Raw genomic sequence first — 14,375 nt, 5'->3', positions numbered from 1 at the left:
GCTTTGTCCTTATGCCATAGGCCAAAATTCACTCGTTCAATTGTCCTCCTTTACTTCTACTTTGTTTGGGGGATTTTTGTCATGCCAGCTCAACTTTCAGGATCTTTAAGCATCAAATAGCTGTATAGATTCTTTCATTAAAATTATGCTGTGCTATGACACATTAGGAAATATTCTCCTTATTTGCCATTACATTAACCATTTAATACCATAGCAAACACTGTATACTAAAAATGTACATTTCAGTGAAGAGTTTTCTATCCTTTATATGCATTGACTCAAAACCTGCATAAAATAAAGCATTATTAAATTGTGCAACCACCCATTTGTATGCTAAACCATATGTTAATATCTCACTTTCTATTCTGTTTTTAAGAAAAAGAGATTAGACGGTAATGCTATGTAGTCAAGTGATTTTTTTATACTCTGAAATAAACCAATTAGCATGTCCTCGCCACCCACTCCAATGTTTAATTACATTGAGAGATAAGCTCTCTATTATTAGTTATCACAAATAAAGGGAAACTTACTCTAAAATAAAACTCTTCATTCCATTTGGGATTCAGTGTCTGTAAAAGAAAATAGTTTTATTTTACCAAAAATATTTTTACAATCTTAAAATGTTAGTTCATCCAGGCTGCTGGTCTATCTGAAGTCATTTAAATGTGCATGTATGCTATACCATTAGGTAAAAGTGATAAGGGGAAAAAAAAGCCCAATCAGTTAGAAACATGCATCTTAAATGATTCAAAAACTTTTCCACAGAGCAAACCAACCATGGGAGGGGATTTGAGCCAGATGAACCAAAAATAGATGTTCACTATAAATAGGATTCTATCAGTAGAAGGCAAAATCATTGAGGACTCCTGCAAAGATAGTATCATGAAAGCCAGAAAACATTTCATTCTTGAAATTCATTTTTTTTTAAATAATCATTTTATTTACTTGTTTTCAACTATTAAAATGAATTTATTTTGCTAAACAAAATTATATATTAGGTTGCATTAAAAAAGCAAAAGCTCTTTTCTTTGAACTAGTATAGTGATACCCTAGTGGTAGCCTTTTCTCTGGTTTCTGTAGTAAACAAACACTACAAAGCACTGTAATTTTGTTTTAAAAATTGTGTAGGACATTCATGTAGCCTACAACCTTAAAAGAAACCAACCAGAAGACCATCAAGCTCAACATATTAGTAAAATGCAAATACAAGCAAGTCATGCAGTTCAAATTTTAAAAGATAATATGTGGATGTATCCACTCAACTTATTTTAATGTTAAATCTCACTCCCTCCCTCCCTTCCACACACGGACCCCCGCCCCTGCTTTGTAGGTGCCGAAATAAAAACTTTATCAGCCCTGTTCCATAGAGCACAGAGCAGAAGAGGGAAAATTAATTCTCCAAACCAGCAAAACACCTGCAAATATAAACTGAGGTCAATATATTTTTGGGTCTGTAACCGTGTGCTATCCTTAAATATAGGCTCAGGACCAAGTATAAAGCTCTCTTAACCTTATTTCTTGAAACAAAAAAATATTTCTTTATTGTCATAAGGAGTTTTTAAATTAACCAAGTGAAGTAATATCTTACACTTTAATTCAATCGTGTATGTTTGCCTGCCTCGAAGGCAATAACTTTTGAATGCTTCATCCAATATATTCAACAAGTTAGGGATGTAAATGTCATTAAAAAATTATCTGTTTAGCCTCCTCTAATGATATTGGGTAAATGGTTAACTGATAACACATACCTAGTTCTGGCCGGGGCGTGCAGAGCCAGGGGCCAGCACCTGCCCACCTCACCCCACCCTGGGGAAAGGGCTGTAGCCACCAGCTCAGAGCAGTGCGGGGAGCCAGGGGCTACACACAGACCCACTGAGACATGGCTGCTGCTAGAAGCCACCTTTGACAGGGGGAGAAGCCCTGCCAGACAACACAGCCCTCGAAGCCGTGGGCAGCAGGAGCAAGTGAGGGTCTTCCCAGCTAGCGGCAGCACGCTGGGAGGGAGGGAACAGACTAGCTATGGGTACTAATCCCCCCTCGCTCCTCCCTCCTGCCTGACCGACATCCACCACGCAGCTTCACTTCTCCCTTAGCTGCCAGACTGCACCCCACCCTGTTCTAAACAATAACTGGCAAGCTATAACTGGTTATAACTGAGCTTATCAGTTAAATAATTATTCATTTAACCATACATATCCCTAAAATAATTTCAGGGAACATTCCAGGCATCGGTGGACAGAACTCTACTTATTTTTGGTGAAAAGACCCATGTTCTCACGTAAAGGGGGAAACTATCAAACACACAGGCCCTGTCTCTTAGCATACCCAAAAGCTTCAACTACTTCCAACTGTCTACAGGTCAAAGAACTGGTGGTCCTGGGGTCTTTACCTTGCACCAGATATTAAAATCAGATGGGAAGTGAATCTTCAGACATATACATTAAAAGAGGACAAGGAAAGAAGTGGGTCTACTACACAGTAAAAATAGAGGACTGTTGAAAGTTCTCCTAAGTATGGTTCAGCAACTGAATGGATGTTGTGCCTCAGTTTTCTAGAAGGGGGGAGTTGGGGGAAGAGTGGTTGACAGTGAACATGGAGCAATATGCCTAATGGGAAACAGAATGCAAATGGCGATGAAGCCACACTGCAAGAGTGTAACCAGGGGAGTAAATAATCTCCATCCCAGAATTCATGACATACAACATAACAGATCCATTAGCAAGGATTTCTAATAAATCTATTAAGTCAGGGCCTAATCTATTTCCATATGATTGGAAATCCTGCGCCTATATTTCAGAAAGGAAGGGATGATCTAGACAATGGCAGGCCAATTACCCACCCTACAATAGTAAGCAAGGTTTTGAAACAATTTTTTAAAGAAAAAATAAAAGACAAAGGTAAAATGGGATACAATGTAACATGGGTTTATCAAAGGTAGATCAGATCATGCCAGACTAGACATGGAGAAGATCTAGGTGGGGTACACTGGTGCAGCCACATCCCCCTTCTGCCGTCACCACAGTTGCTGTCTCCAGCTAACCTGGGTGCAGGGGGAACCCCAGAGCCACTCTTGCCCTGCTCTAGCTGCAGGCTATTGGGAGCATCTGCACAGGGTGCCAGGCTCCAGTGGGAACAGCAGAAATAGTGAACAGCAGTAGTAGTTTCCTCTTCCTGCACCTGTTCCCTGCCATTCCACTACCATTATCACCACTGGCCAAGAAGAGATACTGGTAGAAGGAACGCACCCCTGCCAGTACAGCTGTCTCCGGCTGACATGGCACCCTACACTGGAGCTCCCTACAGCTCCTGGCTGGATCCGAGTAGGAGGAGCTCTAGGCCTCCCCACAATGACCAGGTCATCTGGGGAACGGTGACAGAGGATGGACACCCACTTTGTGCTCTTGCTCACAACCTAGCTCCTTACTGTCCCCCTCAGTGGCCTAGTACTCTAGCCACACCTTGTCCCCATCCGCTATGGTCTGAGGGGCAGTGTATCACACCCCACTATAGGAAATACTAGATCTGCCCGTGGAGTTGGCTATTATTTCTTTGGCAGACTAATTTTCTAAACAAAGGATATGTGGCAGTTCCCATCTGGATTTCAGTAAATCATGTGATATGGTACCATTAGTAAAAACTGTTAGTTAAGCAAAAGAAGATGAGGATTAGTACAAGAATTGTAGAGTTGGTAGGTAACCGACTAAAGGGGAGATAGCAATAGAAAAGGAAATGTCAGGGTGGTTTCTAGTGGCATCCTTCAAGGATTGGTTTTCCAACCAATCTTGCTTAGTGCTTTCATCAACCACCTTGACACACAAAAGGAGAAGTATGATAATGAAGTTTGCTGATGACATTATGATGGGAGGCATCATCAATACAGAAAAGGATTGGATTATCATAATGGAAGAACAGAATGACCTTAATGACTCAAGTATTAGATTCAGGATGAAATCCAATAGTGTAAAATGCAAGGGAACAAGAACTTCTACTACAAACTAGACCTCCTCAGTTGGAAATGAGTGTACCTGACAATCAATCACAGAATGATTATGAGCCACCACCGTGAGACCACCATGAAAGAGGTGAATGCAATTGCAGGATATTTTTACTGTTATTATTTCTCTATTCTCAAGCAAAGATTTTATGCAAGCATCCTCCATCTTCCTCAGCTTTTCTCAGGCTCTTTTACATATCAGCCTCTTGTGCCAGGCATCTGTCACCAGGTGCAGCTTATTCATCTTTTGTCCATGCCAGCAAAGTAAGACTTCCTGTTTCTTGTCAGTCACACCACAACATGTTAACTTCCAACTGATATTTTCATTTCAAGCTCTGTCCCTTTAAGTCTTTTATAGATCAAAGGCATCACATACTGAACACAGGAAGACTGAGCCTGCTCTCTCTCTACTGCTCGTTGTAGGATGTGCCATTGCTCAACAAGGATCAGTCAGAAAGTAATACCTCTAATTTTTTACTCAGCCAAATATTATTGAAAAAATATTAAGCTTACATAGCAGATATGTACATCATCGTTGAACACACAACTATTTTTAAACATCATGTCCTTCTCCGTCAAAGGCCTTTTTCCACTGGCGAACAAGCCCATATATTCCAAGGTTGTATGAGGATTAGCAAAAATAACTTCTCGTACTTTTTGTTTCCCCAGCAAGCCGTTGACATGGAGGGTGTTCCTGTTGCTGACTTCTTTCTTAAAGTCAGAGGTCTATGTCAAGACCGTGAAGAAACATGCAAAGCACATGTCCAAACAAAAACCATGTCTGGTGCTACTTCTGCACAGCAACACTCACCTACACACCAGCTTGTGCACCACAGTGGAAATCTCATCGTTCGGATGGACGGTGCTGCCCCTTTTCCCTACAGCCCAGAGAATGAAGGACAGATTTTTAAGGGTGGCATGTTTAGGACGACAGTGAAGCATTGCTGGTTTTGTGACAGTGCCTGCACAAGAAAAACATCAGGATACGTGCCCTTGTTCTCCAATAGAAAAGGCTTCTGGCAAAGAGGGACTACATTGGAAAACAGCTGTGGGTTCAGCAATGCTGTATGCAGTTTCTGTGCAAGTTTAATATTTTTTCAATAATATTTGCCTGAGAAAAAAAATAGGGCCTATGTCTTTCTGACAGACCCTCATATATAAGTTGGGCTTGCAGGCTCAGTTGCATATATTCAGGCATTCTGTATTCTAGATTCTTCCAATACTCTCCAGTCTGGTCCATGCTTTATGTAATCCAACAGCTAAATTACACAAACTAGTAAATCTGGTTCACTGAACCCTATTAATCTGTTTGTACAGTTTCTCTGTGGCATACCTACTGATTTATATAACTCCCATCTTAAGTCATGCTCATCTACAGCCCACACCTGCTTAACTGGTCAGGTTCCTCTCTACTTTCTGTTCAGGGTCTCCTGTCATGACCCCCATATATAGAAGCCTCATCTATTCTCATCAGAATCTATCTGCTGATTTAGTCTATCAATATGCAAGGTACTTTCCATAGAGATAAGAAGTATTAATCGCAAACCACCTTAGTAAGACCTCACCTGGAAAACTCTGTACAATTTTGGTAACCCATGTTATCAAAAGATTAATTTGGACTGGAATTGGTTCAGAGGAGTCTACTAAGATAATCAGAGGAAAGAAAGGAGAGGACACTATGAGAGTAGACAGGAAACGGAGGCACACATGGAGACCTTCTAGCATTTGGTAATACAACAGGGGGTAAAGGGCACCATGGAAAGATGGGGAAATGGGGTACCTTGGTAGGGGAAAGGTGATTGAGTGGCACTGAGCCAGCACTGGGGAAGAACTAAGAGGTAAAGATATGGAGGGTGCAGAGAATGAAAAGGACATTCTTGGCAATGGTAGGAAGGGAATATGAAGTAGCACATATCTACACTCCCCACTTCCAGATACAGGGGGCACTGGTATGGGTGGATGGAGACATGAATACATACGGAGCACCTGACATAATGAGGAAAGAGAAAATAGGGACCCAAAAGGACCCAAAACGCTGCAGTGAGTCCCTGAGCCACTGGGAAAGGTAGTGGTGCTCTGGGAGGTGGTGGGGGTAGAGGGGATAGAATTGTGCACAGCACACTGTGCCTAGAGAGGCAGTAAAGGGCACAGCCCTCTATTGATCCAGGCAGTATTCCTATTAGGAAGTCAGGAGTCAGATAAAAATCAGAGATAATCTACAGCTCACTGAAGATCAAACAATGATAAAAGTAGATGTAAATTAAATTCCACATTAAAGGCCACCTCAAGCATGTGTCAAGTAGAGAGGTATTAAAGTGGATTTAGGAGAAGGCTAAATGTCAATTAGCAAGCACAACTATGCTTAGTTTTGGCAGGACACAGCCTATCCATTCTAAACCTTCACAATGGAAAGTACGAAGTAATGGGGAAATATTTGTGCTACCTCATACTGGTGCTCTAAGTAACAAATGAGGTGAAAAACAGAAAGACCACAATGTCTCCCTATCACCTCCAGGTATTTGCCAGTTACTTGTAACCACTGCACTACTTTAAAACTGAAGAGCAATTACAGACCTACAGCACACTTCACAGCAGATCAGTAGAGAGGCAAAGTAAAGCTCTAGTACTGCAAACAGCTCCATGGGAAGAAGTACTGCACCTGGGGGAACCTGATTGATCTCACCAAGGTTCCTCATGGCCAAAAAGGATCACCTGTCTGGTACTGGGGCATGACTGAGGCATTACTCATGCACATATACACCTATGACTCATTACTGTATGTGTACACCCACACAGACCGTGCATCATATTGATCATGAGTAGTCCACATTCCTCCTTACAAAGGAAACAACCTTTTGTCCTCCTCAGACACTTGTTTATGGGAACCATGCCAGCTGTAAAGGCACAACCTCTCATACTTATATAAGAAGTCTAGAATACTTATTCCAATACTTTTAAAGATTTTCTTACAGTTTTGCTTAAAACAGACACACATTCAGTGTACAGTCGTTCATTTCTAGCAATGGAAAATTTCCAGTGCTAGAAATAATTGCAGGAGAGGGAGCAGTATAGATGTTCAGCCTGAAACCACCCCCTTTCTGCTGCCCCTTGCACCTTCCAGAGTGATCCTAGCCAGAGGACAGTGTGGGGAGCAGCAGCTGCTCCAGTCCTCCTGTTTCCATGGGGACTGTAGTGGTGTGGCAAAGGCCCACCCACGCCTCACATTGGGGAACCCAATACGAGGAGATGGTGGAGAGCAGTGAGCCGCTGCTACACCTCTCCTCTATCAGTCTAAATGACCATTCATCCTGTCGCCCTCTCCGCACACCCTCTCCAGACCTAACACCAGTTTCTGGAAAGCATGAAAGCCTTTCTCTGCTACTAAACTCCTCCTGAGTGGTGAAGTGTACAAGCATTCATTCTCCCAGGAGAAAACTCCCCCAGGTGTGACTTCTACCAGGTGGAAGATGGATTATTTTGCTCCTAAAACAGCCATTTTTATTCTGAGAGAAATAGTCTTTATGCCCATATACCCGTGGTTTCTTCCAGGAAAGCTACAATTCTCCCAGGAGAAACATAACACGTGTAAATGGGCACAAGCTAACCCATAAAACTTTATTTTTCCCTTAAAATGAATGTATACATGAAGGTTATACCAGTACAACTACATCTCCATATAGACTTTAAGCTATTTTAATAAGACTCACATAGGTAGCTAAATCTTCAGTCACACAAATGTTTTCCACCACTGAAGTTAAAAAGAGAATAGTACATTTTGTTCAAAAAGAGTGACAGAAAGATGACATCATCATGCATCCTCCTTATGAAAACTGAACCCTCCATTATCAGAAAAAAACCTCCCACAAACCTGTATGGATTTGGCAATTAATCTCAAAACTATTTAAAGAACTAACACTTTGTGCTGTTACCATAGCAATAAAGTAGGTAGACCTATCAGAAAGCCATGAATATTTTGCTCCAAGAAATTTCAGCACAATTAAGATAAATTTTGACAAGGTCTACAATTAAATTAAAAGAGCCCAAACACACATTATAAAAGCTGAAAATGTAAATTAAAAAAACCCACATTTCATTTTTTTAAAAATAACACAATTGGTATGAATAGTAAACACCTGGGATAGTTAAAAGTGGACCACATTATTTTTCACTGTTTATATGCTGAGTCCCTGGCACAGAAGAAAAGCTCTATCCAGGCGAGTTCCAGAATGTAAGTGGAGCACATTTTAGTATCAGGTACTCCATTTACTCTTCCACAAAAGCTACTTTGTTCTGCTGTATCTTTCTCCTGTCCCAAGACTGTGCTGTGCTGTGCTGAACCAAAACATGGACAGGCTTGGATTTAACACAGAAACCTGTTTTCCCCCAAGTTCTAATCAGCTCTTTTTAACTCTCTTTAATGGAAACAGCTTTATTTGGAGGAGATAAATGGAGGGGGGAAGAACACTGCACAAAGCCTAAGGTGACCTACAAATGGTAATGAGGGGTGGACCCTTCCATTGTCTTTTTATTATTTATAAAATAAATTTAGGTGAATGCTCTCATTTTTTAAAGTTGACCTTTAGGACTCACTTTTTTCCTTTAAAATGGAGGTCATGTAAAAGTAGGAAAACTGGATAATGACAGGACAAATTAGTGAAATTATGACATTACAGGAAACAGTCATTCTAAAGATTTAGATTGTTATTGTAAAATGGCTACTTGACGTCTCAGTTTCCATTATGAATCAGGATAGTCCGTCATGACTTTTCCTTCAGGGTTTACTCAAATGATTACTTTTCCCACATTTACCATGGCAGCTAGCCAAGAGTAAGAAGTATGTCACTCTTAAAATACTGACTTTTGGTTTAGCCAACTAGCTTTCCTAATGCTCTTCACTAAAAATACCAAAATAAAAATAAGTTAACCCCTCCCCATTCCTTAAATATACCTTTAATTTTTTATTTCAATTGCAAATACAGTTTTTGTCTGCTTTTTTTTAAAACCCATGTCAAATACCTTTATATGACTACAGAAAGATTTTGGAAAGAAAAATTAACCCAGAAAGGCCATTTTGATAGAAATCAATTGTTCACATGACAATCAATCAAAGAATATTTAATGACAGTGAAATATTTTATATTTTTAAGTAAAAGAAGAATGTAGTTTCAACAAGAGGAAACATTATAAAACTGTGCATGGAGATATCCATATATCAAAATTCAGAAAGGTAAGCTTTCAATCAGTTTTAGTACAGCAGTTGTTTTATAGTTCACAGACTACTTTGCTACGAACAGAAAGCACTGGTCCTTCAGATCTTATTTTTAAAATAAAAATAAAAAAGAATACATAAAAGTTTCTATATGGTATCTTGGAATTAGTGTCATAATAGTACGTGCAGATGAAGCATGCTTCAGTATTCTTGGTATTTTCAGAATTTACTGAAATAAGAACTGCACTTACCTTTTTAATAGTTTTTGTCTGCACCAAAGCAAGTTCTCTGTTTTCATCTGCTACATACAGGGAAAGTTTCACATATGGGTCACTGCAAAAGAAGAAGTCACATTGAATAAATAGGATTACAATTACATTGCCAACTATAACAAACAAATTCAGCATAATCTATACACTTAATCTGGTTTACAAAAAATAATGGCATTAAATATTCCTAGTAAACAAATAATTTACCAAAAGGCAAAATATCTGTATTATGCTTATTAAACCATTAATACTTTCTGTTGGTTTGTGCCTGATTAAAGAGTGATCCTAGCCTAAAAGGTAAGTGGAAGTGGCGGCTTTTGTGCATAACAAGGAAAGAGCACCTTTTCTTGAATACAAGCTGTAATTGTAGAACAGCTATTTATTCCAACTGAAAAAAAATCAATGTCCCTTTAGCTGCTGCACTCGAATGACTAAACAGAACAGAAGCAAAAAACAAGTTTCTGAGTACTATGCTTACAATTTGCAGAACTTCATCTGATTTCCTAGCGCTGCACCACTTCCACTAAACTGAAATAAATGTTTCACTAAAAGAGAGTCAGGAAGTCCAGCCGCAACAAGAAGCTACCAAAACTCTAACCCCTCGAAAACAGGGGGCGAAAACAGTCATCGTACACAGCAGGGGCCAATGAGGATAGAGACGGAAATTATCTTGATTGGCCAAGTAGCCATTATTTTAAGATACTGTAAGGCATCTCCTAAAAATCAGTACAGGCACCAGGGAAGGAGTCAAATGAAAACCACAGTTCACTCCTGGTTTTTGATGCTCTGGTCCAGGCTGACATCCCCTGAGCCTATCAGGCCATCTTATTACCCAACCTGCCTTAGAGCCATGACATGAGGCAACAGCTCAGCTTTATAAAAATGCTTGCCTCTCCCTGGGAATCTCATTCCTTTTTCTCATGAAATGGAGCAGATATAAAGTTTCCAGGGGAGGGGGAGAGGGGGGCATTTCCCCAACTCATAACCCTCTGTCATGTCAGACAGTAGCCAGCTTCTTCTCTCAATGGAGATAAAATCTAATAGAAGACAAGCACCAAAAGGTCACAAAGTAGTTTTCATACATTTTTTTTTCCTTCTCTTGAAAACAAGAAAGAGGCAGGTAAGTTACCAGGGCCCTTTTTTGTTTTGCTCCCTGCCTTGCCTACAGGTAGGAACCTTTTTGTAAAGGCAAGTAGTCTGAGGATAATATACAAAGTTTCCCTACCCAAACGGGAAGGTTTTCTAAATAAGACCACTGAGCATGCAATAGGACTCCACCCCAATTACTGTGTCAGAATGATCTACCTCTTCAAAAACGCAATGCACACCTTGTAGTTCACATCTGAGAGTGACTAGAGTACTGTGAAGAGGCCTTGTGCTCAAATTTGTGCAACCCGCACTGAACTCACAATGCTATAGTGCACATTAGGGTTATGAACTGCACGGGTGAAAGAAGCTGATCACTCTGCTCCAGCTAAAGTAGTAACGCACCCTACTGCTATACAGAAGGGAAACAGGATACAATCTACACACTCCAAGCCAGAGTATAGGACTAGAGTAGTCAACTCCACCTGAAGAGGAAGGAAACAAACATACGACAAGGTACTTCTGTACCAAACTCCTCCGGTGCCTCCCTTCCAAACATCGGTACAACAGGTGACGTGGTACAATTTGGTTTGGTTAAAAGAAAAGTGCAAAAGACAGATCCAGATAACCATCCCTTTATTTAGAAAGATTCAAAGATTGTCATAATGCAGTCCCACTACTTTCCAAAAATTTAACTTAAAATACATAAACAAATTAGCTGATATATCACAAGGTATTATCAGCAAATGAACACCACAGTTTGACAACAAAATACCACAGCAGAGTGAAGGGAAAAAAAACTCCCCATTGCACAGGCTACTACAGGAGACCCTTGCCATTCGCAGGGGGATACATTCTCGTGATCCCCGCAAATGGCAAAATCCGCTAATTAAGGTACTGTGTTCATGAATGCCATTTGCGTTCATCATCGCAGTGCCCCGGCGGCTGCAGGGGGTGGGGAGACACGGCTGCTCTGGCGAAGGTGGGAGCCTGGCAGTGGGAGCGCAGCGGTGGTGGGAGTGCAGCGGCGGGAGCATGGCGGCAGCAGCAGGAGCCCAGCAGCAGCAAGTGCAGAGCTCCCAAGGAGCTCCTGTAAGTATATTTAAGCTGCGGATTCAACATTCACAAATATTTGAAACCATGAATGCTGAACCCACAAACAGCGAGGGTTTCCTGTATATGAATGTATGAGCTACTTAAAATGCAAATATATACAGCAGTAAGCACTAAAGCTAAGGAAAATAATAGCAACATAGCAATTCAATGGAACCCATAGATTGTTTAATGCAAAGGTGCCCAACTCGTCCAGCCTTGTGGGCTGGATGACCCACCTCCACTGATGGGACAATGACTTGTCAGAGTGACTGCCAGAAATGCTGCATTGGCGCCACTCTGGAACTCCGCCACCACTTGCTGCCTCTTTTCCCCTAACACCAACTTCAATCATCAATAGTGACCAAAGACCCCAAATTCAGCAGTGGGCGAGGGAATGGAAGGGTGGTGGTAAAGAGCAGTAGCCAGTGGGCTGCAATTTAGCTCCTCGCAGCTTATGTGTCACCAGTTGGACCACCCTAACATAACGCATACTTGGCGCATCTACATGTTCATTAATGCGCCATTATTACGGTGCATTAAGTTTAGTACCTGTAACGACAGGTGCTAAACTTAATGTGCTGTAATCAGCGCTACTGCACGTTAGTGCAAATGAATGGTCTTTTGTGATGTTTATGTGCAGTTGACAAATCTACTGCGCATTAGCACAGGTTTTGCCTGCCATGACAATGCGCAGTAAAATTAGTCTACTGCACTCGGAGTGTCTCGTGTTCCCTAGTATTTGCTAGCACAATAGCATAATACAAGAGGCAGAATAAACCGGATATTCCCTGAAACCTCAGGTTGTTGTGCTAGACTTAGTCAAATATTGTATGGGAAGGACAGGTCATAAAACATTTTTCAACTTCTCTAAATGCCCTTCCATTTTCCTTTCCACAAGTCCTAAAAATAATCTACACAATGCTTTGTTTTTATTGTCCGACAGCTCTCAGCACTGACTGACTTTCTCCAAATCGTACTGCTGAATCAGTAATGGGCAAACCATGGAGTGACAAGGCCAAGTCTGACCTTGCTCATGACTTTTATAAAATCACCTGGGGCATAAAAGCAGAACCAATAACCCAGTCTTGCTGCAGAACAGCAACAAAAATGACTGAGAGTACTGCAACCCCCCCAGCTGAGAAGGCTGCCCCTCTCTGGTATTACGAGCATAAGTGAAGGCTTTGTTTAGTAGAAGGTTGACAGTCTGTCGTATTCGAGGCAGCCTGTCATCTTCAAGAGTGACCTTTTTTAAAGAGTCACTCTCTCTTCTGTCACTTTACCTTCCTTTCCCCTTGCACAGAGCTCAGATGTGCTTCAGAAATGAGCAGTTTAGGAATTCCCATACAATGCAGCAAGTGAGGCTTCTAGTCAGAAGACAAGAAAAGGAGGAAACGCACCAGTCCTGCAACAGGGATGGACGCACCATAGTTGGCAAATTCATTTACATGTTTTATAAAAAGTAAATGGACAGAACAATTCCCTCACTGTCAATTGTTTCAAGTTTAAAATAATCATTTTGTAACTATGACTACATCTGTTTTCAAGTTATTTTCATCCCTGCTTACCTATACAATGGAGCTGTAAGATCTATAGATCCAGTTTTGAAAAAAATGCAAGGAGACACTGCACAGATACTAAATGACGATTCGGTTATTTAAAGAAAATATTATGATAGTCAACATCTGAGACCAAAATTCCAAGAAGAAGTATTCTAAAGAAGAAACCAAAATGGACAATTATAAAGATAAATCTGGAAGATTAATTTTTTAAAATAAAATTTAGAAAAAACTGGAATTAAAAGTGTAGTATTAGAAATCTATAGTTATGGGCATGGGTACATTTAAGAGTCTGTAAAGGGGGAGTGTGGGAACAGCAACCAGTGCTGCAGGGGTGCCTGCACTCCAGTTCCCAACCTCAGTCATATCCCCACCCTTTGTTTCCAGTGACTGAATGATCTCCTTAATTTTAAGTGAAAAGCTTAGGTTTTATCAACAAATATTCCAGCTAATCTAAACAATGTTATGGTCAAAGGAAAGATGCTCTTTTCTTATGCCAAAATGCTACACAGACCTTAAATCACCTGAAAAGAGAGAGGGGCACAGCACAGACCCCGTTATACCCCAAGCCCACTTCAACTCCTACTGATGCGGCAGATGCTGCCATCTACCAGTTTCGAGTACCTCCTTTTCTTTAAACATTCATTTATTTGTTCCTCAGTTTAATTTTCCAGCCTCATCTCCAACTCACCCGAGTGCTTCTATTAAAAAAAAAAAAGTCATTTTCCACTTTTAAGATTGTGGTACCCTGATCGTCCCTCTTCCCCAGACTGGTCTCCCTTCATGGCACCTCACCAACCCAGCCATGCTCCTTGTCCATTGTTTTACCCTCCCCACCTTCTTTACCTCCTCTACCTCACTGTTCTTCAAAGGAATATAAGGGATTTGGGGCCATCAAGTCCAAACCTCAACTATGCTTCAACCACCCCCATAATCATCCTCTAAAACTCCTCATAACCAAAACCATGAGCATGAGGTAATTACCAAAGCCAGTATTTTTCTTTTTCAAATTAATTAAACAAAGCATTTCTGCTTGTATGCTTTACCCTTTTTTGTACCCTACACTTCATTATTAATCATTATTATTTTCTAATTTTGATTGTAATCATTTGGGGATGAGTCCCATCTTGCTGTTTGAACAGCACTTAGACAATTACAGCACACTC

At 40.7% G+C, this 14,375-nt stretch overlaps 1 protein-coding gene across 4 annotated transcripts in view; it reads right to left on the bottom strand.

The window, feature by feature from the left end:
* The window catches only part of NEDD4L (NEDD4 like E3 ubiquitin protein ligase), a 347,734-nt gene that overhangs the window by 185,900 nt on the left and 147,459 nt on the right, over nucleotides 1-14,375 (bottom strand). For all 4 annotated transcript variants that reach the window (XM_090037858.1, XM_090037859.1, XM_090037860.1 and 1 more), the window contains 2 exons: nucleotides 9,455-9,536; nucleotides 531-569 (listed from right to left, as the gene is read on the bottom strand). In XM_090037858.1, the coding sequence (XP_089893984.1) occupies nucleotides 531-569; nucleotides 9,455-9,536 (121 nt within the window). The remainder of the gene's footprint in view (nucleotides 1-530; nucleotides 570-9,454; nucleotides 9,537-14,375) is intronic.

The sequence above is a fragment of the Crocodylus siamensis genome, chromosome 3 (assembly GCF_052110815.1).
Source record: "Crocodylus siamensis isolate JL-2025a chromosome 3, ASM5211081v1, whole genome shotgun sequence".
NCBI lineage: Eukaryota > Metazoa > Chordata > Crocodylia > Crocodylidae > Crocodylus > Crocodylus siamensis.
This window is presented reverse-complemented; position numbering and strand designations above follow the sequence as displayed.